This window comes from Gopherus flavomarginatus, chromosome 16 (assembly GCF_025201925.1).
Source record: "Gopherus flavomarginatus isolate rGopFla2 chromosome 16, rGopFla2.mat.asm, whole genome shotgun sequence".
NCBI lineage: Eukaryota > Metazoa > Chordata > Testudines > Testudinidae > Gopherus > Gopherus flavomarginatus.
Genome location: NC_066632.1, coordinates 22,135,153 through 22,159,284, shown reverse-complemented (window position 1 = coordinate 22,159,284; position 24,132 = coordinate 22,135,153). Strand labels below are relative to the sequence as shown.

The following is a 24,132-nucleotide window of genomic DNA, read 5'->3' as shown; positions in this document are numbered from 1 at the left end:
ACACCCACGCGCGCACGTACAGCGCGGGGCCGGGGGACGCGGCCTGTGCGCACGTGGCAGAGGCGCTGCAGCAGCAGGGGCGGTGGGACAGGGGCAAGGGCGTGCTGGGGGCTCGGCCTCTCGTTGCACCTCAGGGAGGGGCTTGGGGAGAAGCCCCCGCCCATCCGGTGAGGCAGGTGCTTCACAGGGGAGCCTGCGAGCGAACTGAGAAGCACGTGCTTTAGTCGGTTGCTGAATCGGGGCCTGAATGCTGCTGACCGGTGGCCAGGAAGAGCCCAGCACCTCTCTGTCCCTCAGCCCCAAGGGTCTGCAAAGCGGGGAACTCCCCCAGGTTGTGCTTGGGGTTGCAAATCAGAGGGATCCCCCCCCCCCCAGCTGTGCTAGTATTTGCAAAGCACAGCGCAACCCCATCCCTCTCCAGTGCTGCTAAGGATGGCAACAGCCCTCGCACTCACCCTCGCTCCACTAGGATTAAAGCTTTGGGATCCGCGCCATCCGATCAAGAGAACGGAGCAGGCGGGGCTGTGGAGCAAGGGGAAAGGCGCCCCCCCCTCACCCATCCCTTTCCATAGCCTCTTCCGCCCTCTCTCCTGCAGGACCACGGCCCCTGCGGCTGTCCCAGCCCTGGATGCTCAGCTCCCCCGGGGGCTGGAGAGGGAGATGCCCAGACCTGAATCGGGGGCATGCGGGGATCTTCTTTCCTCGCCCCCTCCCCTTTTTCCAGCCGATGGGACCAGAGTTTACTAGGCTAGGGACAAGCAGGGGTAGGGGTCAGGATTCCCAAACCCTGCAGTTTGGGTGTCTTAGCTTTGGGGGGCGGAGAAGAGGATTCCTGGAGTCTGATGCCAGGGATTTCGGGTTAATCCCCTTTCTTTATTTCCCCAACACCGCCTCCGTTTGCAAATCACCTCCAGAAACCACGCCACCTGCGGAGTACCGGGCAGGGGAGTGGGGGAGCAGGAGCGCCGGGGAGGGCAGAAGGTCCGGGAGCCGGGCTCGAAGGGGAGAGCAGAGGGAGCCGGAGTCTGGGCTGGGACGGAAGAGCGCGGAGGCTGGGACATAGCGGGACGAAAAGGCCTGGCTGTGAACTCAGTCGCACCGGTGTCACTCCGGAGCCTCTGCCCTGGAACGAACGGAGTGACACCGGATTGACTGGCAGTGGGGCGGGGGTGCTGGAGAGCGGAACGTTCCCCCGGAAGGATACACCGCGCCCAGGTGCAGATGCTGGAGCCGGGAGGGAAGCCAAAGACCCCTCCGATCTCCAGCCGCGCCCCCGTGGCTCCACATCCCCCGCTGCACCCCTCGGGCCCGGGAAACCTCGGCGGAAACTTCCCCAAACTTCTCCTCTCCCAGCTGCGCGTCTTCCCCGGAGCTGGGCTTTTCCTGCCCTCCCTCCCGCTGCCTCCCCCGCGCCTTTCCCGGGGAGCGCGGCGCGCCGGGCGAAGCTTGGGAAAACTTCATCCGCGGCGAGGCGCTTTGGGAGCCGCTCTCCCGGCCCCATCCCTGCGTGCGTCTGCAGAGACACAGCGCTGCCCGCCGCGCCTCCTCGGGGAGGAGGTGGGGTAGGTAGGACCCTCCCCTCCCTTCCCTCTCCCCCCCTAACTTCGTGCCCCTTTTGGCTCCAGGGCTGCACTGAAGCGCTGGCAGAAGGAGGGGTCTCCAGCCCTGGGGACGGGGCTCAGGGCTCAGGTTACAGCGCAGCTGGGGGGCAGGGGGAGGACTGAGATCTGGGCATATACACCGGCTCCTGAAAGACAGAGGGGCCATCTAACTGCGGTGCCTTAGCCCAGAGCAGACGGCGCCCAGATTCTGCTGGGGCCTAGGTACCTTGGATTCTCCTGCTGGTTCCAAAACATAAGGGGGAATCGGCTGCATGAAGGCTCGGTAGTCACTGGAGAAACCAACCTCCTCCCTCTTCTCTCCTCCACACACAAAGGTCCTGCATGTCTAACATTTAGACATGTTCAGCTTTGTGGCTTCAAGGACTGTAGTGCTGCTCGCAGCCACCCAGGTCATTTTACTAGCCGTTGTCAGATGTCAGGATGAGGATATCCGTAAGTTGCACCTTTTTCTTCTTTAAAATTGATCCTAAAAGGGGGATGGGGGGTCAACACAAAGGCTATGGAAGACAGAGCGACACACAGAGAGAAATCACTTGCTCCTGGAAGGGAAAGATGGGGTGGTAAAAGCAAGTGTTGCAGACCTGGGAGAAGTGGCTTGAAAAAATAAGTACTTTAAGATCTGGAAAACTGGCCTAAGGTGCTCCCTGTATTTGATCCTGAGCGTAGTGTTTTCCATTGCTCCTCTTTAGATCTGCCTTTTCTCCCACTTTGTGCCTTCTCTGGATTCTGGACGCTGGATGAGGCTCACTGCTGAGCAGTGACAAAATGCTGATTGGTGAAGAACCTTGTTCCTATTTGTTGTAGTGCTTGGTTGCTTTGGAAGAGCCTTGTAGTCGTGAATCCCCTGCGTGTGTATTATTTCAGCTTCCACCCCTTCTTCTTGAGTTGATTTCCACCCTGGAAAGGGCTTTCAGAGGCAAATATAACTCAGTCGGATCAGAGCCCACCCAAGGGAGAACAAAATACCTCTCCGCCTTCTGCAGCGGTGAAAGAGTTAATGCAACAAAGCTGAGTGGGCTGGGGGGGTTCACCGGGGGAGCCAGACAAAGAGGACATTCCGAGACAGACCAGCCAGAGTCTGAGACTTACAAAGAAAGACCTTTGTACAGCCTTTAACTTTCCTCCCCCCCCCCCCAACCCACTTCTCAATTGGGGCTGGTGAGTAAGGTGCAGAAGAAATTGATTTCTAACAGACTTTTTGTTTAAGGATCAGAAAGGAAATTCCCCCCCCCAGAGGAGACCACCTGGAGGATGAGACGCATTCCAGACACACTAGGCAGATTGTCCAGCTTCTCCTTCACCCTCCAACCCCCTCCCCCAAATCTGAACCCAAAGAGGAAAGCAAGGGGGCACGTGGGGGAGCTCATTCCCACTCCCTGCCCCCCAACATTTTACCATTTAAAAAAAATGATTATCTTGTGCAATAGCTGCAGGATGTGACATTAAAGTCCAATGCACAGCCAGCCCTTCCCCCTACCCCAGAAAAAATTCTGGTCTGGCATATTATTCAGCCTGGAAGCTGGAAACTTTATTAGGTAGAAAGGATTTTTTTTTTCACTTGTTTGGGCAGGTTTCCTATTGCTTGAATTCCATCCCTGTCTCCATATGCTCCAGACTGTAAATCAATTGCAGGGGGAGAGAGAGTGCCTGAAAATGCCTCTTTGCGCGCCTGCTTCTGGGTCATGCTGTCTTCCCCACCCAGCCTGAAATTCCAGCAAAAAGGAGCTGAAATTCCTCTCATTCAAGCACAGAGGAGTTGCTAGGCCGTTTTCAGTTTGCTCAATTTGTAACAAAAGGATTGGATTTGTAAGATTTCCCAGGGAGACACCTCCATCCGACCACATACCAGGGATGCTGGAACAGTTTGTATAGTGGGGGTGCTGAGAGCCAGTGAACCAAACTGTAAACCCTGGATAGGATGGAAACCGCTTCAAGCCAGGTGGGGCGGCAGCACCCCTAGATCCAGCACCTGTGCCACATACACCCCAAGAGAACTCAGCAGCGGAAGGCTGCACTTTGGGAATCAGTCTATTTGTAGCAATGGGTGATTCTGTTTCCTTTTCCTATTCCTGGTAAAATGATGCTGATCGGTTAATTAATTCTGCCCTACGTCTGCTGTAAAAGGACGATCTCCCCTCAGCAATATTGATTGTACACCAAAACTTGGCAGAGCGGTTCCTTTAAGCTGCCATCTCCCGCCTTGTCTGCCCTCTCTAGTACAGGTGAAAGTATGTTTCGCATCCTTCATCATGTGCTTGGATTCCTCAGGTGTGCAGCACAAGGAACGGGCATAACCGAGCATGCCTTGTGCTTTAGTCTCCTCTAAAGCAAAGAATCGCACCCAGTTTCCCAGGAGAGGGACTTATTTTCTGCTCAGATGGCTTTAGCTCTTTTGGGAGGCTCATCTGCAAAAGTTTTCTCCAGGTCATGGAGGGAACTCAATTCCCCATTGTGAGCAGTTTGTTTGCATAGGGGAGATTGGCAGCGATGGCTTCCAGATGGAGTTGAAATGCTGCCCTTATTTATTTAAACTGGTTCCTAACAGCGCAATGTGAATCGAGCTCTGTGTGCGCTCGAGAAAAGGCCCATTCATGAGAGGAAGGGTCCCCTGGGGTCCCCAAGGTGCCCCAGCTCCCTGCACAAAGACCCCCCCTGTCATCTCAACTGCTGCCATCCGGGCTTCAGACATTCACTTGGATGGGGGTGGGGGGGGAGAGAAACAGATGGCAAAGAGGCACTGATATTTTTTCTGGGGCTCCCCTTATCAAGGACCCTTTCTATCGAGCTGTTATAATTGGGATAATATTATTATGAACTTTCCCAAGGGCAGTTAGATGCTTGTTCCTTTTGCATTTTTCATGGCTCCCCCCCCCAAGCGCCCCCCATGGCTGCAGCCATTCTTCCCCACTGCCCTCCCGGGCTCCTTGGTCCATTCATAGGTTTCACTTTGATTCAGTTTGTTTTTCTTTTCTGGTGGTTTGATTAGAAAAACGGCCTTTGCCTGGAGAGAACGAGCCAGGGCTGTTGCTCTTTGTTCCTCACAGGGTTCGGTCTGGAGCATGCATTCCAGAAGCGGCCAGGGGGCATTTAAACAACCTTCTTTGTTACTTCTCTCTCCACCTTTTCCCCGTTTATATTTTTTTTCTGGTGGGATGAAGTTAAACAAAGCAGACCGGTGTAACCCTGCCCCTTCTGGCAGCACCAAGAAAGGGAATCCAGACTTGATTCTCCTGCCTATCTACGCTGGTGTAAATCCAGAGTAACTCTACTGGAGCCAATGGAATGACACCAGTGTAGAACTAGCATGAAACCCAGTTCAGGCCTGGTGTGCTGGAAAAGTGCACAGGCCCCTGTAGAAAAGAGACATGGGGTTCGTGAAGGAGGCACAAAAGGGCTGAGCTGAGTGTGACCAAAGTGGACATGGCTTGTGGCTGCTACGAACTCTATTAGACTCATGGGCACAGCTGTGTCATCAGTTTCGCTCAGCGAAAGTGATGGGAAATTAAGAAGGTGCCAGGTGGGAAGCCTTGAACCTTATAGTAGTGTCAACAGCAGAAGGGCCCTGGGCCTTGAAGACAGTTCTTCCTCACAGTATCCTCTTGGGGAGGCCAAAGAGCTATCATCAGGCCTCTTTGTTTTGTCTGCTTCTGGAATGGCCAAGAGCTCCATGTACTAATCTGTGAGATGTCTAAGGAAGATGGGAGAACCAGAACCATCCCACCTGGGAGCTGGCAGGGAGCTGGCTTGGACCGTGAACGTGGGACGTTATTTCTATGCCCTATTGCAATTGGTATGAGATTGCTGTAACTGATGCTGATGGTATGACCCTGTTTCTCTCTTTCTCCTTTTTGGTTTTCTCCCTTTTGCCTCCCCTCCCACCGCGTCTCGTTTCCCCCCTTCCCTTCCTTTCCCTTCGGCACAGAGGAGGCAGGCAGCTGTGTGCAGGATGGGCAGAGATATAGTGATAAGGATGTGTGGAAACCCGAGTCCTGCCGGATCTGTGTCTGTGACACTGGGACTATCCTCTGCGACGAGATAATCTGCGAAGAAATGAGAGACTGTCCCAGGCCCGAGATCCCCTTCGGAGAATGCTGCCCTATCTGCCCAACTGGCCAACCTGCTGTCAGCGGTCGTAATTTATTTATTTCCCTTCCATAAATAAATTACTCGAAATTATTGCAAAGATCGATAGCCCCCAATGGATGAGCACCCAGCAAAAGATGGGGACATCCATGGGACTTCGCTGGGAAAGGCCACTTCTCATGGACTCAGTTGGGTCTGTCTCTTTGCCTAGGCTGTAGAAGGTCTGAAATAACAGTTTGGTCAAATCACAGATGAGAAGAAAGATAATGAACATAATCAATTAGTCTAACAGCCCTGATTTTAAAGATATCGTAGTAATTACCAAGGCGGCAAGACAACACCAAATCTGTCTCTGCCCTGACGGTGAATCAAGTCTCTCTGCACCAGAGATGCCTTATTTAAATCCACAGCCCGCAGATTTCTAAGCCATGAAGGCGGAAACTGGACTGTGCTAAGTACATAGTGCATGGGATTTTTTTATTTTTTATTTTTGGTTTGGTTTCTTAGTATTTAACCACTACACTGGGGTCAGAAATTGCAGGGTGAGCTGAATAGGAATAGCCCCTAGAATAAAGGCTTTGGAAACCTTGCTGTGATATAAAAACTAGCAAAGATCAAAGCTCCTTTTCTTTTAATTTTAATACTACCTCCAAAATGACCTTGAGCCCAAGTTTTGTAAGAACTCCCAAGTTCAAAGGGGTCATAGCTGGTCCTGAGAGTCAAAGGAGAGGCCAGGCCTCCAGGTCGGTCAGAGTCCTGTGCCTGGCTTAGTAAAAAACACTCACTGGGCAATGTTCTGTTTCCTTAGCTGCAAAACTCTCCCAGAACTGGGGCATAATTCACTGCCATTTGTGAAGTGTTTTGAGATCCTCAGCTGAGCCCAGGAGCTAGTTCAGTGCCACTGTTTCGAGGACCTTCTCTGTCCTAGTTCCATCAAAAGCAGAAGTCGCCTTTTTTAACCCTTTGCTGATACAGGCTACCTTTCCAATGCCCCCCTTGTATCCCCCTCTTTTATTAGGAAATGCTTTCCAGCCTGCAAGTGTCAGCAAAGGGTTGAGAGCAAATGTTAACATTTTCCCCTGAAAGGCAATCGTGTTGGTTTGGACCTGTGCTGAACGTAGCTTTTAACGCCTGCCTTTTTTGGTCTTTTCCTTATTTTTGGTGGGGGTTTTTATTTAACCTACTTTTTTGTCTAAGCGCATTATTCTTTGGCTGCTTCATAACCATGTCCCGGTAATTTCTGGGAGGGCAAAGTGATTAGCCCACCAAAGATCTGAAATTTTTGCCACCTGCCATTAGCTATTTGGAAGCCTATTATCCCACAATGCTTTGCATGAAGCCTTGCCTGTCTGTGTGAAATGCTGGCCAATTTACCACCCCTCCAGCAAAGCAGTGACAGCAATACTCAGGCAGTTGGATGTAGAGGAGAAACTGATGTTACCCCCAACCACATCCCTCCCTGGCGTCTTATCCAATGCCGTGTTGTGTACATCTTTGTGTGCTTAAATGATGGGTTTCCTCGTGATGCTGACACTTTCTCTCTCTCATTTCAACAGGGCAACCTGGCCCCAAGGTGAGATCATCATTAGTATTATTCATCGCAACCACCGGGACATTTTTCCTTCTTTGGCCTTTATTACAGTTCCATGGGTGTAGCATTCCGGATTCTGGTCTCAGTTTACGCTGTTAATGAGGAGTGACTCCAGTGTAAGGCTGGTGGAAGTGAAACAGAATCAGACTCCAGATAGACGCACAAGTTGTACCCTTTTAATTACACCAGTCTAGTTAAAGCGGTGCCACCCGGCAGTGTGGATGCAGTTATACGGTGCTTATACGGTATAGCTTATTCCCATATGGACAGGGAAAACTTCAGTGGGACAGTTACTCATGTGCTTAAAGCGTAGAGCACGCTGACGTGCTTTGTTCAGTTCTTTGCAGGATTGGGCAGACACACAGGTTGGGGATTATCTGCATTTCTGTGATGGGTCTAGCAATGGGCTAGGCAGGGGGTGGGATGTATAATCGCATACATCAATTGTGTGCAGAATTGTCAGTGTTCTAATTCCAGCTGCTTTGCATTGCAGGGACAAAAAGGGGAACCCGGTGATATAAAAGATGTAAGTTTGAATCTGAGTTTTCTGCATGTCCTCCATTCATTTCTTTCCCATAGTGGCGTGTAGGGTGCGGTGAGAGAATCCTGTGTGCGCTTCCTTCTCAGCTGAGTTTTCCTATGTTTCTCTCCCCCACCCAGGTCGTAGGACCAAGAGGACCACCTGGACCACAGGTGAGGAGCTTCCTTTCTCTATCACATTGTTTGAATGTTTGTGGACAAAATATTGGAGACTATTGAACTCCTCTTGTCTCACCTGTTTCAGGGACCTGCAGGGGAACAAGGACCGCGGGGCGACCGTGGGGATAAAGGAGAAAAAGTGAGTTTAAGACTAAACAACCAACACAGAGCAAAAAACAAAACACAACAAACCAGGGGTTAAAATACTTGGAAAAACATCAGTGTGACACATCCCCATCTTAAAATTACTGCCGCTTCACACCTGACTAATAGTCTTTCTGATTAAACTGTAATCTCATCAGGGCAGAGAACTTTCCGTCTGTGATGAGGATGATGTCTAGGGTGCTCAGTCATGGACCAGGACCCTATATATCTAAAGCACCATGGTTCCATTACGGTGCTATATTAACAATAACTAAGATCCATGACCATGGTATTCATTAATGTCATTAATGTGTAAAATGATTAATGTCTGCTGTGAGTTGCCTACGTTCAGATTACTAAAGCACCCCTCTGTATGAATAATAAGGATGCTCAGTCCTTAAGGACAGGTAATCTGTCACTGATAATAAGTTATTAATAATAATTAATGACGTGTTATTAACACACACTGTGGTCCATTGACATTCTGATGAATACGGCGCCACTCTGTATTAATAATTATACTTAATGCATGGCAATAATGGAGCATATAGAATAATTGATTACAAATAATCAGATGGTATGGAATTAATAATATACACCGTGAGCCTTTTGCAGTCCAAGGACTCATGGCATATCAGGGTGCAGACTGTAATGAGTTTTTCCTGGGTGTCTGTCGTCACCTTTCTTCTTTGTTCCTGGTAGGGTGCTCCTGGCCCTCGGGGTAGAGATGGCGAACCTGGTACCCCTGGAAACCCCGGACCCCCAGGGCCCCCGGGTCCCCCTGGGCCTCCTGGGCTTGGTGGAGTGAGTATCCTCAGGATTTTTGTTTGTTCATTTGAACCTTCACATCCAGGACATGTGGCTGCATGGACTGATTGAAAGGGCCTTTTGAGTGTGTCCCAATACTGTATAATTCAGCTGGAGTCACTGATTCGATAGATCTATTTATGTCATTTTAGGGCTCCTTTGAAAAATTAAATAACATTTTCGATTATTCCGAATGCAAGACTTTTTATCATCTAACTTGCTTCCTCCCCGTTAGTTGCTATTTGTTTTGCAGCTACTGATCCCCCAGCCCCGCTGTTAGATGCCGTGCAGACACCCAGTAATAAAGGCCTTTATTGCTCTAGCATTTCACTGGCTCGCAAGTCAATTTCACCACTGTCCCTGGTCAGTTTCACTCCAGGGTGCCCTTTGCACTAGCCCACAGGTGCAGTGACTGGGAGCAAACATTGCATGGGAATATTTAAAGTTTCATTAATGTTCGTAGTCTGTTGCTTTCATGAGGTAGTCCAAAGCTACAAATACCGCAAGAGGAATCTTTTGGTACTTCACTTCTGTTCCTGGTCAGTTTTACTCTGTGATTCCCATGTAGGGTGACCAGACAGCAAATGTGAAAAATCGGGACAGTGGGTGGGGGTTAATAGGAACCTATATAAGAAAAAGACCCCCAAATTGGGACTGTCCCTGTAAAATCGGGACATCTGGTCACCCTATTCCCATGCACTAGCCCAACCCTGCAGTGACTGATGTGTGTGAGGGGGTAGTGGGGCAGGTAGATACCACATGGTGATAGCTTAAAAAAAAATCTAAGGAAACATTTCTGTTAGTTTTACCTTGTGCAAGACCAAGCTTATTGTTTGGTGCAAATTTAACTCAGTGGTTAAAAGGCACATTTTAATTACCCCAAATGCTGTGCACTATGTTTAGAGTCACTGCATCTGAGTTTTCTAATCTCTTAGTCTTTCAGATGAATGAATCACTCTAGATTTGTGAGGAACTGCTGGGCAGTTTCTTTAAAAAAATAAAAAACACCGAATGATTTCTGGTTTTGGAAAGTGCCCTTCGCAGTCTCTGGTAGAAGCAAAACATAATCGGAGCAAATGACGGTACTGAAATCATTTGGCCATTTTAAATGATTTTTTTCTTACTCTTCAAAGAAATTTCTCCCCTCAAAATATCACCAGATAGAAAGGCTGACCCTGAAGTAATAACACTGAGGAAATTTAAAATGAAATGTCGGAACATTTTGCATATTTACTGCAAATCAGTGTCTAGCAAATAACAGGTCTAAAAAGCCTCATTTTGATTTTTTTCTGAGATGTGGAAACGGTTGCTTATCAGCTACAGGGAATGTTTGGTTCACTGGGTTATTGCTTTTCACGTTACACTGGCTTGTCTGTTTTTCTTAATGGATCCAAATACTTTACCAATATTAATACTTCACCAAAAACTTTAGGATATCAGTAGTTGTGATCCTTTTGCAGCCCGCATGCCCATTGCATGGCTTGACTGATCGTGAAAAAGAATCCCACTCAGATGTGTCTGTGTTTTGGTGTTGTTTGCAGAACTTTGCTGCTCAGATGGCGGGAGGATTCGATGAGAAGGCTGGTGGTGCTCAGTTGGGCGTGATGCAGGGACCTATGGTAAGATAGCTCTCTGCTTCCTTTTAGCAACTGGGACACTATGCGACCTCTTTGTAGGATGCCTGATATTTAGGGTTGAAGTTGACAGGAGCTGGGGGTTGCTAGGCAGCTTGAAAAATCCGGCCATTAAAACACAGCTTGATATTATCTATGAGCCAGATCCTCAGCTGTAGGAATTCAGCACAACTCTATCAAAGTCCATGCTGAATTTCATTCACTGAGATTCTGTCCGTTTTGTCCTAGCCACAACACACTAAAATCACTATAAAACGGTTGCATAACCAAGGATTTACTTAGCACCAAGATGACTTAATTGCTTCTGCTTCTGCTCTGCTCACCAGGGCATCCCAAGTCACACGCCAAATTGTTTAAATAGACTCTCCTGGGAGGGAAAGTTATAGAACGTTTTGTTTAGGGGTTGGTCTCTGTAACTTTTGGACTGTGGGCTGAGGAATGCATGACAGCAGCTACTGTTCTTCAAGATCCCACAAGATTTCCAGCAGGAAATTTCTGCTCTCCAGCCTTTCTTGGCAAGCAGTAAATGAAAAGCAGGGCTTAGTAAACATGGCTACGGTCCAGGAGAAAGCGTGCTGCTTTTTTTTTTTTTTTTTTCCCCCTTCCAAGCAGCTTCTAAACGAAAAATAGTTCTCGGCAATATCTCCAGAGGGGCTGAAAACAAAAGGGACAATTTCAGAATATTCTCTTGCCGAGGGGGAAAGTTCCTTGTTCTTTGTGGACCATCAGCTGAAACCGCTCGCCCCCTTTCACGGCTGGGGGCTTAGAGATTTTCTTAATGACAGTGATTTTTGTTTCCCAATGTAGGGACCTATGGGACCGCGAGGACCTCCAGGACCATCGGGAACTCCTGTAAGTACTTGCTCTTTCAGGAGCGATCTGTCTCGTTGGGGGTAAAATAATATAGTGAATATATAGAGCGCCATTGTTGAGATGGCTAATGAGCCTCCTTTGCTGTATGTTGCAGGGCCCTCAAGGATTTCAAGGCAACCCTGGAGAGCCTGGGGAACCTGGAGCTTCTGTGAGTAACCAGCAGCTTCGCTTTTGGCCAAAGAAGCCGTGACACGGCACAAATTGACACCTCAGTTACCCATGCAAACGGCCAACACCCCAGCTGCACCCGCAAACGTCCCAGAAACGTGAACCCCACATTAGAGCTGCCCTGAGGAATTCCAAAAAGCCTCTCCACCAAGAGACCCCCGATGCCAACTTCTCTGAGCAGAATTCACCCTTCTCTGAGTCTCCGCTGTGATATCACTGATAATCAAAGCTGGGGTGAATGACCGAGGAAGTGCTTAGATTAGATACATAGACCGAGAAGTTCAAAGGGGCCTAAGAGATTTGGACGCGCAGTTCCCAGTATAACTAATGGGGATTGGGCTTCTAAGTCCTGGCGGTGGATCTGAAAAATCTCAAGCCTCGGCTCTAGGAACAGGAGGCTGATGAACAATGTGATGAATAGAAAGGAAACAGAATTAATGGGACAGATTCAGACTCAAAGACTGTGTACACTGCCCTGGCCATGTAAGGTGCCAATAAAGCGGGTGCCCGTTTAGCTCACTCCTATTTTAAGGTTTCTTTGGACTGCTCAGGTCTTAGTGCCCATGAAAATCAGGCTCAGTGTGTGTATCTTAGGGGACCAGGGCATGGCAAGGACGTGCTCTGACACTGTACGCTGGAGAAGCTGCGTGGTTGTTGGCAGTGATGGTGGGGGAGGGCAAGTTGTAAGTCCAGACATAGTCGGTCACTTTGCAGGGCAGGATGACAAAAGGACAAAGGAGCTTAGCTCCGATGGTGATGGAGACAGGGGCAAGGAGCTAGGAAGCAGGGGAGCCCAGTCAACGTAATATACGTAGATGCTGGAATTAGGGATTTGATCCTGTGTCTGTCTCACATTGGTTTGGAGAGGCACAACTGACTGCAGGGCGTGGTTCAGTGTGGCTCTCTGCTGGTATCACTGTAGCACCTGGGAGCCCAACAGACACTAATGGATGTTATCCTAAAACAGGTAGAGAAAAATAACTCCCCATTTAAAGACAGGGAAACTGAGGCACTGGGTTGATTAAGTGCCTTTCTCAAGGCCACCCAGGGAGTCTGTAGCAGAGATGGGAATAGATACCCCCTGACTCCAGGGTGGCTCAGTCCTGGCTCAGTGCCCTACCCACAGGGCCGGTTTTAGGAAGTGCGGAGCCCGATTTGAATACCCGGCGGTGGTCCGGGTCTTCGGTGGCACTTCGGCGGTGGGTCCTTCACTTGCTCCGGGTCTTCTGAAGGACCTGCCGCCAAAATGCTGCCAAAAACCTGGAGCGAGTGAAGGACCTGCCACCGAAGTGCCACTGAAGACCTGTACCGCTGCCAGGTGGATAAACATTTAAAAGTTAGGCACTCTTCTTTAGGGAGCGGGGCCCGATTCAGGGGAATAGGCCTAAAGCCGGCCCTGCCTACCCACGAGACTGTCCTTCCTACCCATGCACCTATGACCCAGGGTAATTTATGTAGTGGGGCACCACAGGGCTTGGTGTTAGATTCAGTCCTGTATAATCTCTGCATTAATGGTCTGGGAGGCAAACAGCCCATTAATGAGGCTGGGAGATGAGACTACATTAGGGAGAGTTGCAAACAACAGTCAGGAATGGGAAAAATTTGTGAAGGAGCCCGAGGGAGCTGAAAAATAGCAACATAAGATGCAGCGTGAACAAATGCTAATCCAGTGGGCGAAGATGGGTGGGAATGATCCAAAGGACTACAGTAAAGGATCATGTAATCCATTCCTCGCCTTAGCCTGTTTTGGGTCATTCTTTACGCTAACGGGTTTTTTCCAGTCCTGCCAAGCAGTGGGGCTTCGACTGCTTACCCTGGAAGCGTCCTATAGCAGATCTCACTATCAGGACATTTCCCCCCCTCCAGTGTTCCAACCGGAATTTTTCCTCTTGTTCAGTTTCATCCTATCCCTCCTTAGTCCTCATTCCGGCCAACTAAGGGGAGGGAGGAACCGACCACGTTAAAAGAGACAGAGAGGCAAGATAATCGGCCATTTGGACAGGTGTTTGCAATGCAAACAGGCCGTGCAGTTTGGAGCTGCATCTGCAGAGGCATCGCAGGGCAGGGAAATTAGAACGCTTCTCGAATGCTTCCGCACAGTGGTTCTTGACCTGGGGGTCACAACCCACCCGGGCCTTGCTAAGTGCAGGAAGTAGGTGGACCTATCCATGGTACTTATCCAGCCCCCATCACGGTAGCTTCTGAGGTCGGGAAGTGGTGTCAATCCCATTTTACGGCTGAGGAACTGAGAACTAAGGCTCAGATCCTCAAAGGTATTTAGTCACCAGATTCCCATTGATTTCCCACCTTTGAGGCTTCTGGACTGAGTGACTTGCCCAGGGGCTCTATGCCAGGTCAAAGCGTTGAAACCAAACCATTCCTCATTGTCGGGGTGGCTAGCTAGATCCCGGCTCAGTGTGTGTGGGGAGGGGGGTATGGAAATAGAGGAGAACCGGTGCTCTGGTATGACGTTACCCAGTTGGGGGCTGAGAGTTATCAGCAAATTGGAGGGAGTTCAAAGAAGATCAGTTGGGTGTTGGGGGTGTTGGGTTAAGAGACAGGATTCAAAGAGCTTTGCTGAGCAAGAGCCAAGAAGGAGAGGGAGATTAAAAACAGCCCCCTGAGTATAGTGCTATTGTTTCTTCTGACTCAGACACTCCATAAGCGGGAGCAGGTGTCCTCCTCAGAGCAGTGAGCGTGGAGGTCAAATCCACAGCTAGTTTATATCGATGTATCTCCATGGCTGCCAGCTTTGAGTTACCGCAGCTGAGGAGCATGCGAGGAAGTTAACAAGGGATTTAGAATTCGGATGAATGTCAGGAGAAGCTTCCTGACGGTGAGATGGGTCAGGTGGTGGCATCTTCTTCCAAGGGCAGGGGTGGGTCTTTGGAAGCTAGGTTATGTAAACCCCTGGCAAGTTGGCGCTAAGTGGGGTAATGCTATGGGGTAGAATCCAAAACTGGGATCAAGGAGTATCCGTTCCAAGAGGAGCTTGGCTTTAGGCAGGCAGTCTGAGCTGCCATTTGCAGTCTACAACCTTACTCTAACAAAAGACATGGCAGTGTCTTTAATGGGGAGAACTTTGCTCATGTGTCCCGTCAGGGCACTTCTGGGAACACAGTACCGCACTGTTGGTTCTGTGCTGGCACAGAGAGAAGAGCCTCCTCTGCTGGTTCACTGATCCTGCTTCCTACAGAAGTCAGAGCTTTCCTGGAGGTCTCCCCTCCAGGGCAACGCCGCGTAGTCTGTCAGAGCTGCCAAGCTCACAGCTAGAGGTTTTACAGCTGTTTACTGCACACCGCCCAGGGAAGCAGAGGGTGTGTGGGAGGAGCCACTCGGCTGCTGTAGATTTCCAGAGAAAGTTTCCAGCTCGTGGCCGGGGCAGTGGGGAGAACGGGGCTCACCTGCTCCTGAGCTCAGTGGCCCAGTTTAGCAAAGCCCGACCCTGATATTTCCAGTGCGTGATGTCACCATGCGGCAGTGTGATGTAAACATGACAGCACGACACCATCCCAGGCTGGCACAGAGCACAGGCCACTTGGGAAAGTAGCTGGACTTCTCTCTCTTCCTCTGCCTTACTGGCCAATTTCTTCCCTTGCCAGCTTTCTCTGGCCACCTGAACCCAGGGATGGACTCCCAGAGCCCGGGCTCTTCTGAGATGGAGAGTGATGTTGGAGTCAGCCATATGCATCCTCCCAGGGAGGCTGGTTTTAGCTGGGCCCGAATGATTCGGTCTTTTTTGGAAGGGTTCATGAGCTTCCCCCACAACTCTTTGCCTAGCCCCAGTGCAGAATATTGGGGTCCCCAACCCACAGACCCAGCAAAAAGGCAGGTGACAATGCAAGGATTTGTAGTTCCCCTTTGAGATAATGTTGCCTTCGAAGCCCATTAGCCGAATTACATCTTGCCCCATACTGTGACGACCCCAAGCCCCCAGACCCCCTTGATGACATAGATTGTTGTGACTCAGTTAAAAAAGGTTCTGATTCTCTCGGAATGCCCTGCCTGCCTTGCACATGTCACACTCGCTCTGTCTGTCCTTCCAGGGTCCAATGGGTCCCCGAGGGCCTCCCGGACCACCTGGAAAACCCGGTGATGATGTAAGTATTCTGTAGCCACTCGTTTCTTGCAAGGCAGCTTCTGCCAGCAACTGACATCAAAGCTGTCTGGAAGGCAAGCGGCCAGCATGCAAAACGGGATGCATCAGTGATCAGAGCAGAGGGGGTTTGCCCCCTGCTTCTTGCTAGGCTGTGCCTTGCGCCAAGATCTCTCTGAAGGAAGCTAAGAGATTTTCTTCTCTCTCTTTCTCTCTCAGGGCGAAGCAGGCAAACCCGGCAAATCTGGTGAACGCGGATCCCCTGGCCCTCAGGTATAGGGCTCCAGGCTCTAAAGTCCAGTAGATATCGATGTGTCCCAGGGGCATGGCTGGATGGCAGGAAGGCCACAGTCACCAGCCCAGCTCTCTTGTCTCCTTTGTTATTTAACCAGGAGAAGCTGGGGGAAATGAATCATTAAAAACTTAATGATTTTTGCCAAAGAGACGTCAGGTTGTTACCACCAGAGGGGGGCTCAGGGCTCAGACCGAAGGCTAGACTCGGATTTAATCCCTGCCCACTAATGATCGGCACAGTGGGCGTCTGAACTTCCCCAGTGTTCACGGCCATTCAGATGCAGGGCTTTGATTCAAGCCCGTCACAGACAGTTCTCCATGGTGTAAGTTAGCATAGCTCCCTTGATTTACCCCTGCTGAGGATCTAGCCCTATAGACTACCCTGCTATGGTCCTGTATGTGACCCTGATCTGGCCCTATATGTTACCCTAATGTGGCTCTCTATGTTACCCTACACGGCCCTATATGTTACCCTAATATGGCTCTATATATTACCCCATAATCTGATTCTATATGTTAGTCAATCTGGCCCTATATGTTACCCTGATGAACAAAGCACAGTAAGAATCCTTTACTTCCTGTTCCTGGAGCTTGTTAATAATGTAACATCTGAGCATACTGGAGAAACTTGGTCCGGTTTTGTCCACTTCTCTATTCCCTGCCTTTCGTTCGGACTGACCCCGTTTCTTTCATTTTAGGGTGCGCGAGGCTTCCCAGGAACCCCAGGTCTCCCAGGAGTCAAAGGTCACAGAGTAAGCACGTGTGGTTATGACTTGCGCAGAATTGGCTCTTCCTTTTGCTCGAGCTCGCTGGGAGAGTAACCACGACTTTGCTTCTCTCCCTAGGGTTACCCTGGGTTAGACGGCTCCAAAGGAGAAGCAGGAGCTGCAGGTGCTAAGGTGAGGCGTTTAGCCAACAGGATTCTGGTTTTTATCATCTGAAACGAAACTGATCACTGGGAAGTTATTAGTATGGGTATTTATTACATGCATTACGGTAGCGACTAGAAGGGGAAACTTGAGATCAGAGCCCATCGCTGTTGTGCTAGGCGCTGCATAAAAACATAGTGAAAGATAGTACCTGCCCCAAGGAGCTCACAGTCTGAATAGGAGGTGGGATAAAGGTGCTTGCCCAAAGTCACACAGGAAGGCAGTAGCAGAACCAGGATTTGAACTCAGGCTGGCTGAGTGACTCAGTTAGTGTACCTGGTGTTCAGCCCATTTCTGGCAAACATCTTTTTGTGAGGCAGCCAGGTGCTGAGGTGATAGGCCCGGTGTAGAAACCTAGATAGATAATTCAAGGCAGTTTAGACAGAATAGAATAGATAGATGAGAGACCTAGAATCAAGTAGCTACATCGATATAGATCCTGAGATTGGACAGATGGACGAGTACGTCTTTAACTTAAGAGCAGATGCCTTCCTGAAAGATGTGCGTTAGCCAAACACAAGTTATTGCTCTCAACACAGGGGTAAATGGGTGAAATGCCTGTGATTTCCAGGTCAGACTAGATAATCTAACGGTCCCTTCTGGCTTTAAATGCTACGAATCTATGACTGTGTATGGGGATAGATATAGATAGAAAGATGTGGGTCTTGTGTATGGGAATGGATGGATATATAGATAGATAGACGGGGTGTTTGGGGATAGATAGAGGGGGTCTCTGGAGGTAGATAGCTAGAGGGGGTGTATGGGGATGGAGAGATAGATTAGATAGAGGGAGTGTATGGGGATGGATGGATAGATAGATGGGGTGTTTGGGGATAGATAGATAGAGGGGGTGTATGGGGGTAGATAGATAGAGGGGGTGTATGAGGATGGATGGATAGATAGACGGGGTGTTTGGGAATAGATAGATGGGGTATCTGGGGGTAGATAGATGGAGTGTATGGGGATGGATGGATAGATAAGTAGAGGGGGTGTATGGGAATGGATGGATAGATAGATAGATGGGGTGTTTGGGGATAGATAGAGGGAGGTGTATGGGGGTAGATAGCTAGAGGGAGTGTATGGGGATGGAGAGGTAGATTAGATAGAGGGAGTGTATGGGGATGGATGGATAGATAAGTAGAGGGGGTGTATGGGAATGGATGGATAGATAGATAGATAGATAGATAGATGGGGTGTTTGGGGATAGATAGAGGGAGGTGTATGGGAGTAGATAGCTAGAGGGAGTGTATGGGGATGGATGGACAGATAGATGGGGTGTTTGGGGATAGATAGATAGAGGGGGTGTATGGGGGTAGATAGATAGAGGGGGTATATGAGGATGGATGGATAGATAGACAGGGTGTTTGGGAATAGATAGATGGGGTATCTGGGGGTAGATAGATGGAGTGTATGGGGATGGATGGATAGATAAGTAGAGGGGGTGTATGGGAATGGATGGAGAGATAGATAGATAGATAGATGGGGTGTTTGGGGATAGATAGAGGGAGGTGTATGGGGGTAGATAGCTAGAGGGAGTGTATGGGGATGGAGAGATAGATAGATGGATCGATCTGAAGCCTTTGATCTGGTAAATACCCAGTACTAGAGATCAGCTCCGTTCAGCCCTACCAGATGGTGCCGGGAATATGAAATGGGCAGGGCCAATATTAGAAGCAGAGAGAAATGTGAATAGCGCCAGCTACTGGTGCTCAGTGTCTGTCCCTCCCCGCCGGCCCTGCCAGAAAGCTGTCTCCACAGTCCCGTACCCTGCTTCCGCTTTCCCGCTAAGCATTTCCCTTAGCCACCTGTGTCCATAGGCTTCAATGCAGCGTCTCTGTTTCCCCCCAAGGTTGTTACCATTTATAGCTCTCCTAGTAGTGCCCCACCCCAGCAGTAGCATCTAACCCATCTCCTCCCTAATAGACGCCATAATTCATTTCCATGCCCTTCCCCTTCAGCAGCACGCCCTAGAACATCCCACCCCTCCTGGCAGAATCACCCACCCCCACTCCCGCAGCGAGAGCTGGCGCTGACAGGGTGTGTATGTCCACCCTGTTTATAGCTATGGATGCGCATGAGGACCCCGGTGGTCATTTCATGGGGATTTCTTTTGCCAGCATTTCCATGCCATGGGAATCAGGGTGGGTGTTTGTACCATTGTAGCACTGACTCTGCCTCTTTATAGGAACTGAGGACAAGGGCAAGAGGGGACTTAATTCTCTTTGTCTCTTACATTCTAGGGCGAAGCTGGATCACCGGGTGAGAATGGATCTCCTGGTCCCATGGTGAGTACGAGCTTCCCCATTATAATTATTTATATTATAGCAATGCCTGGGGGTGGGCCTGGTGTGCCGGGGGCTGTACGAACCTCAGCCGAGATCAGGGCCCCGTCGCGCCGAGGGCTGTACGGACCTCAGCCGAGATCAGGGCCTTGTCGCGTCAGGGACTGTATGGACCTCAGCCAAGATCAGGGCCCCGTCGTGCCGGGTGCTGTACGGACCTGAGCCGAGATTGGGGCCCCGTCGCGCCAGGCGCTGTACGGACCTCAGCCAAGATAAAGGCCCCATTGCGCCGGGGGCTGTACAAACACAGAGTGCGAGACAGGCCCTGTCCCAAAGAGCTTATGGTCTAAATTGACCAGACAGACAATGGAGGGAGTGGTAAGGACTTGCCCAGGATAACCCTCTAATCCCGACATCCCCAAACACCAGATGTTTCTCTTTCGGGTAACTCTGCTCTGATTGATATTATCTATTTGGGCAACAAAATGGCAGATGAAATTTGATGTGGATAAGTGCAATTTGATGCACATTGGAAAACATAATCCCAACTATACATACCAAACGATGGGGTCTAAATTAGTTGTTACCATTCAAGAAAGAGATCTTGGAGTCGTGGATAGTTCTCTGAAAACATCCATTCAATGGGCAGCGGCAATCAAAAAAGCGAACAGAATGTAGGGAACCATTAGGAAAAGGACAGATAATAAAACAGAAAATGACATAATTCCACTATAGAAATCCATGGCACACCCATGCCTTGAATACTGTGTGCAGTTCTGGTCTCCTCACTTCTAAAAAGATATGTCAGAATTGGAAAAGGTGCAGAGAAAGGCCACAAAAATGATTAGGGGGCTGAAGTAGCTTCCGCATGAGGGGAGATTAAAAAAAACCTGGGTCTGTTCATCTTAGAAAAGAGACAACACAGGGGGGATATGACAGAGGTCTATGAAATCATGAATGGTTTAGAAAAAAGTGACCTGGGAAGTGTTATTTACCCCTTCACATAACACAGGAACCAGGGGTCTCCCAATGAAATTATTAGGCAGCAGGTTTAAAACAAACCAAAGGAAGTACTTCTTCACACAACGCCCAGTCAACCTGTGGAACTCCTTGCCAGGGGATGTTGTGAAGCCTAAAAATATAAAGGTTCAAAAAGAATTAGATACGTTCCTGGAGGAAAGGTCCATAAATGGCTATTAGCCAAGATGGTCAGGGACGCAACCTCATGCTCTAGGTGTCCTTAAAACTGAATCCGGGGCAGGACGACAGGGAATGGATCACTCAGATTTGCCCTGTTCTGTTTATTCCCCCTGACGTGTCTGGCATTGGCTGCTGTCACAAGACAAGACACTGGGCTAGATGGACCACTGCTCTGACCCAGTATGACCTTTCTTATCTTATTATTATTTATCACCTACTGGGCTCAGCTGAGATCAGGGCCCCCCTCAGGCAGGTGCTGTATAAATGCAGAGTGAGATAGTCCGTGCTCAAAGACCTTAGGCCTAGTTTTTTAAAAGTATCTAGCTGTTGCTGCACTCAGCGTCCCAATGCCTAAATGATTTAGAAGCCTAAATCTCATTTTCAAAAGGAATTTAGGCACTTAGGAAAAAATCTGGGCCTTAAAGTCTAGACAAGAGGGGAAACTGAGGCACAGAGCTGACTTGCACACAGTCACATGGCAGGCCCAGAAATAGAACCCAGGTGTCCCGATTCCCTGGCCAGCAATCTAGCCACTGGACAAGCCTGGTTCTGTTAATATTTGCGTGGATATTTGTAACAATCCTGTGCTGAGAAGGGCAAAGGGGCAGGACCCGAACCTCTTCAGTCCCTTCCAATGTCTCTCGCATCACAGAAAAGCCGTCCCAGACCAGCTCTCCCTGTCCACATGAGCTTTGGCACTCACTAGAAATGAAGCACATCTGGCTGGTTAAAGAGTTCTCACACCTCAGCCCAAGGGCAGGCGCAGGATAGCAGCATGTTGTGCTGCCAGAGTCACAACACGAAGGCTGGGCCATGGGCTGATTTTCATGTAGGTTATGGCTGCATTGTAAACCTGGGTTTATAATGGCTGGACCCGGATCTCACAGCCGGGAGAATGCGTCCACCCTGCGCTACACAAACCTTCAGACTGAGCTTTGCAGCTTGACCTGCATCCCCACTGCAGAATGACTGGCCTTGGAACTGAGCTTCTCGGGCTCTAACTCACCCTCCTAGCAGGATCTTGGGACCTAGGTCCTGAGTGCTCGTCAACCCGAATCAGGCCGACGCTTGTGTGGACGGAAGCGGGGCTTGGGCTCAAATCCTTAGACAGACCCCAGGCCTAACGTGTGGACATTCTGAGAGCACCCCCTGCACAGGCCAATGTAAAGCTGATGTAAATACTCTGCACCGGCCCTGCTCCCAGCCCCACAGAATAGGGGCTGAAGTGGGGGGTGTGGCTGGAGAACCCTGCATTATGGCTACTGTCAGCTTTCCGTGCCAGTGGAAAGCTAGAGCAACCCCAAGGCTGCTTGAACTTATACCAGGGTCACAGCTCCAGAATACAAGGAGTGCTTTGAGGTCTAGGAACTGAGAATGCAGCTTAGCTGGATTTCTTTGATGCACCCTTGTAGTTCATTCTGATGTAACTAAAAAGACGCTGCGCCATGGAGATTGGGAGCACACAACAGGTTTGCAATGAGAGGACTGTAATAAGACAAACCTCATCATTTTCACTGCTGTTTTCCAGGGGCCCCGTGGTCTCCCAGGCGAAAGAGGACGTCCCGGCCCATCCGGTGCTGCTGTGAGTATTAAAGTTTCCTTCCATACTGCCTGTTAATTACTCCATTTAGCCACGCTGCCATGTTGTTTTCATGGCGAAATCCCAGAAGGAGACAACACAGATATTCTAAAAGAGAAAAAAAAAATATATATATATATATATTTAAATTCAGATTTGGGGCTGGGGTTGTTTCTTCTGCATAAAGCGAAAGACGATGCTGACAGTGGGATCACATTGGAATTAAACGGCTTCTGCTGTTATCAGTTTCTTTGACAACACTATAGATTATAAGGTAAAATTTTCAAAGGCACCAAGGTGATTTGGGAACTTAAATCCTTTTTTTCATGAGTCACCGAGTGCTTAGGAGCCTCTGTCTCCTTGAAAATCAATGGGATTTGGGTGCCTCCAGGTAAAATGTTCAAAGGCGCCCAAGTGATTTAGGTGCTTAAGTCACCTGAGCGCTTAAGTCCCATTTTCAAAAGTGATGTTGACACTTAGGAGCCCAAGTTATATTGGAAGTTGGTGGGATTTAGGCTCCTAAGTGCCTAAAACACTGAGGTGCCTCAGCCATTTTTATCTTTAATCTTTAGCTCTCATTGTTTTACCCGGATAACGCCCTCGAAGGTGTCCATTGAATAAGGGACTACCACAGACATCCCTCTAGAGCAGGGGTGGGCAAACGTTTTGGCCTGAGGTCCACATCAGGGAATAGAAATTGTATGACAGGCCATGAATGCTCACAAAATTGGGGTTGGGGTGCAGGAGGGGGAGAGGGCTCCAGCTGGGGTGCAGAATCTGGGGTGGGGCTGAGGGGTTTGGGGTGCAGGAGGGTGCTCCGGGCTGGGATCAAGGGGTTCAGAGGGTGGGAGAGGAATCAGACTGGGGCAGGAGGTTGGGGCATGGGGAGAGGCTCAGGGGTGCAGGCTCCGAGCAACACTTATCTCAAGCGGCTCCTGAAAGCAGCGGCACGTCCCTTCTCCGTCTCCTACATGAAGGTGCGGCCAGGCGGCTCCGCACACTGCCCCACCCGCAAGCACCCCCAACACAGCTCCCATTGGAGTAGCAGAGGGGGCCACTGGAGTGCGTAGGAGCCGGAGCAGGGCCATGCTGCGGCTTCCGGCAGCCGCGTGGAGTGGCCCCCAACCCAGCAGGAGCACCAAAGCAGGACTGAGCCGCATGGTGCAGCCCGTGACCGAGCTCCCCAGCAGGAACTCGGAGGCCAGCTTAAAACGGCTTACGGGCCGGATCCAGCCCATGGGCCGTAGTTTGCCCACCCCTGCTCAAGAGTGAGAGGATTCCCAGTAAAGTCCAGTTACACAGCTGGCATCTTGGTCCTAAGCAGGCTGAGATTTTCAGTCACTTAGTGGGGATTTGGATGGCTGGTTCCCATTAAAATTCACAGGCAATTGGAGCAACAGGGCTGTGCAAGCTTGTAGCCGGTGGGAGTCAGGCCCCCTAAGCAAGATCTGCAAACAGCTAGCTGGCCTGATCTCCCTCCCAAGGGATGGTTTCTCCCTCATCTCAGGCAATTCATTGGTAAATTTCCACTCCCTTCTGGCAGCTTGGGGCTTTGCAAATATTAAGGACAATCCTGTTGCAAGGATTTGTCCTGGCAGAGACCAATTTACAGCAGGGAGGGAATACTGTCTTCTGTGGACTAGTGATGAGTGTGGGCTTTATGCAGTGCATTGCCCAGTGAATCATGCTGTCCTGCAGTGAGTTGCATCCCACTGCTTGCTTTGCTTGTTTGCTGTGCTGGGTTCAGGCTGCCCAGTGAAGGCATGTGCTGCATTGCCTCAGATCGTATTACAGCGGGGCAACGAGTTGTGTTGCATTGGCCTTCCTGCCTCACAGTGACCAGAACTAGGCTGCAAGGGCTGCAGGAGAGAGTGCAGGGACATGCACTGGGCTGCAGAAATTAAGGCCTGGTCCACACTACAGCGTTAAATCGATTTAAACAGCGTTAAATCGATTTAACGCTGTACCCGTCCACACTACAAGGCACTTAAAATCAATTTTAAGGGGTCTTAAAATCGATTTCTGTACTTCTGCTCAACAAGAGGAGTAACCCTAAAATCGATATTACTATATCGATTTAGGGTTAGTGTGGACGGAAATCGAAGTTATTGGTCCCATTCTTTTACTGAGC

The 24,132-nt window shown here is 49.8% G+C and overlaps 1 protein-coding gene across 2 annotated transcripts in view; it reads left to right on the top strand.

The window, feature by feature from the left end:
• The first annotated feature begins 1,791 nt into the window (after positions 1 to 1,791).
• The window catches only part of COL2A1 (collagen type II alpha 1 chain), a 65,921-nt gene continuing 43,580 nt past the window's right edge, over positions 1,792 to 24,132 (top strand). Inside the window, exons 1-15 of one of the 2 annotated variants that reach the window (XM_050925470.1) lie at positions 1,792 to 2,054; positions 7,262 to 7,278; positions 7,790 to 7,822; positions 7,957 to 7,989; positions 8,081 to 8,134; positions 8,842 to 8,943; positions 10,488 to 10,565; positions 11,388 to 11,432; positions 11,548 to 11,601; positions 15,668 to 15,721; positions 15,937 to 15,990; positions 16,710 to 16,763; positions 16,857 to 16,910; positions 19,181 to 19,225; positions 21,951 to 22,004. In XM_050925470.1, the coding sequence (XP_050781427.1) occupies positions 1,961 to 2,054; positions 7,262 to 7,278; positions 7,790 to 7,822; positions 7,957 to 7,989; positions 8,081 to 8,134; positions 8,842 to 8,943; positions 10,488 to 10,565; positions 11,388 to 11,432; positions 11,548 to 11,601; positions 15,668 to 15,721; positions 15,937 to 15,990; positions 16,710 to 16,763; positions 16,857 to 16,910; positions 19,181 to 19,225; positions 21,951 to 22,004 (825 nt within the window). In that variant the 5' untranslated portion in view covers positions 1,792 to 1,960. Of the gene's footprint in view, positions 2,055 to 5,544; positions 5,745 to 7,261; positions 7,279 to 7,759; positions 7,823 to 7,956; positions 7,990 to 8,080; positions 8,135 to 8,841; positions 8,944 to 10,487; positions 10,566 to 11,387; positions 11,433 to 11,547; positions 11,602 to 15,667; positions 15,722 to 15,936; positions 15,991 to 16,709; positions 16,764 to 16,856; positions 16,911 to 19,180; positions 19,226 to 21,950; positions 22,005 to 24,132 lie in introns of both variants that reach the window. The other variant, XM_050925471.1, reaches the window with a different exon arrangement.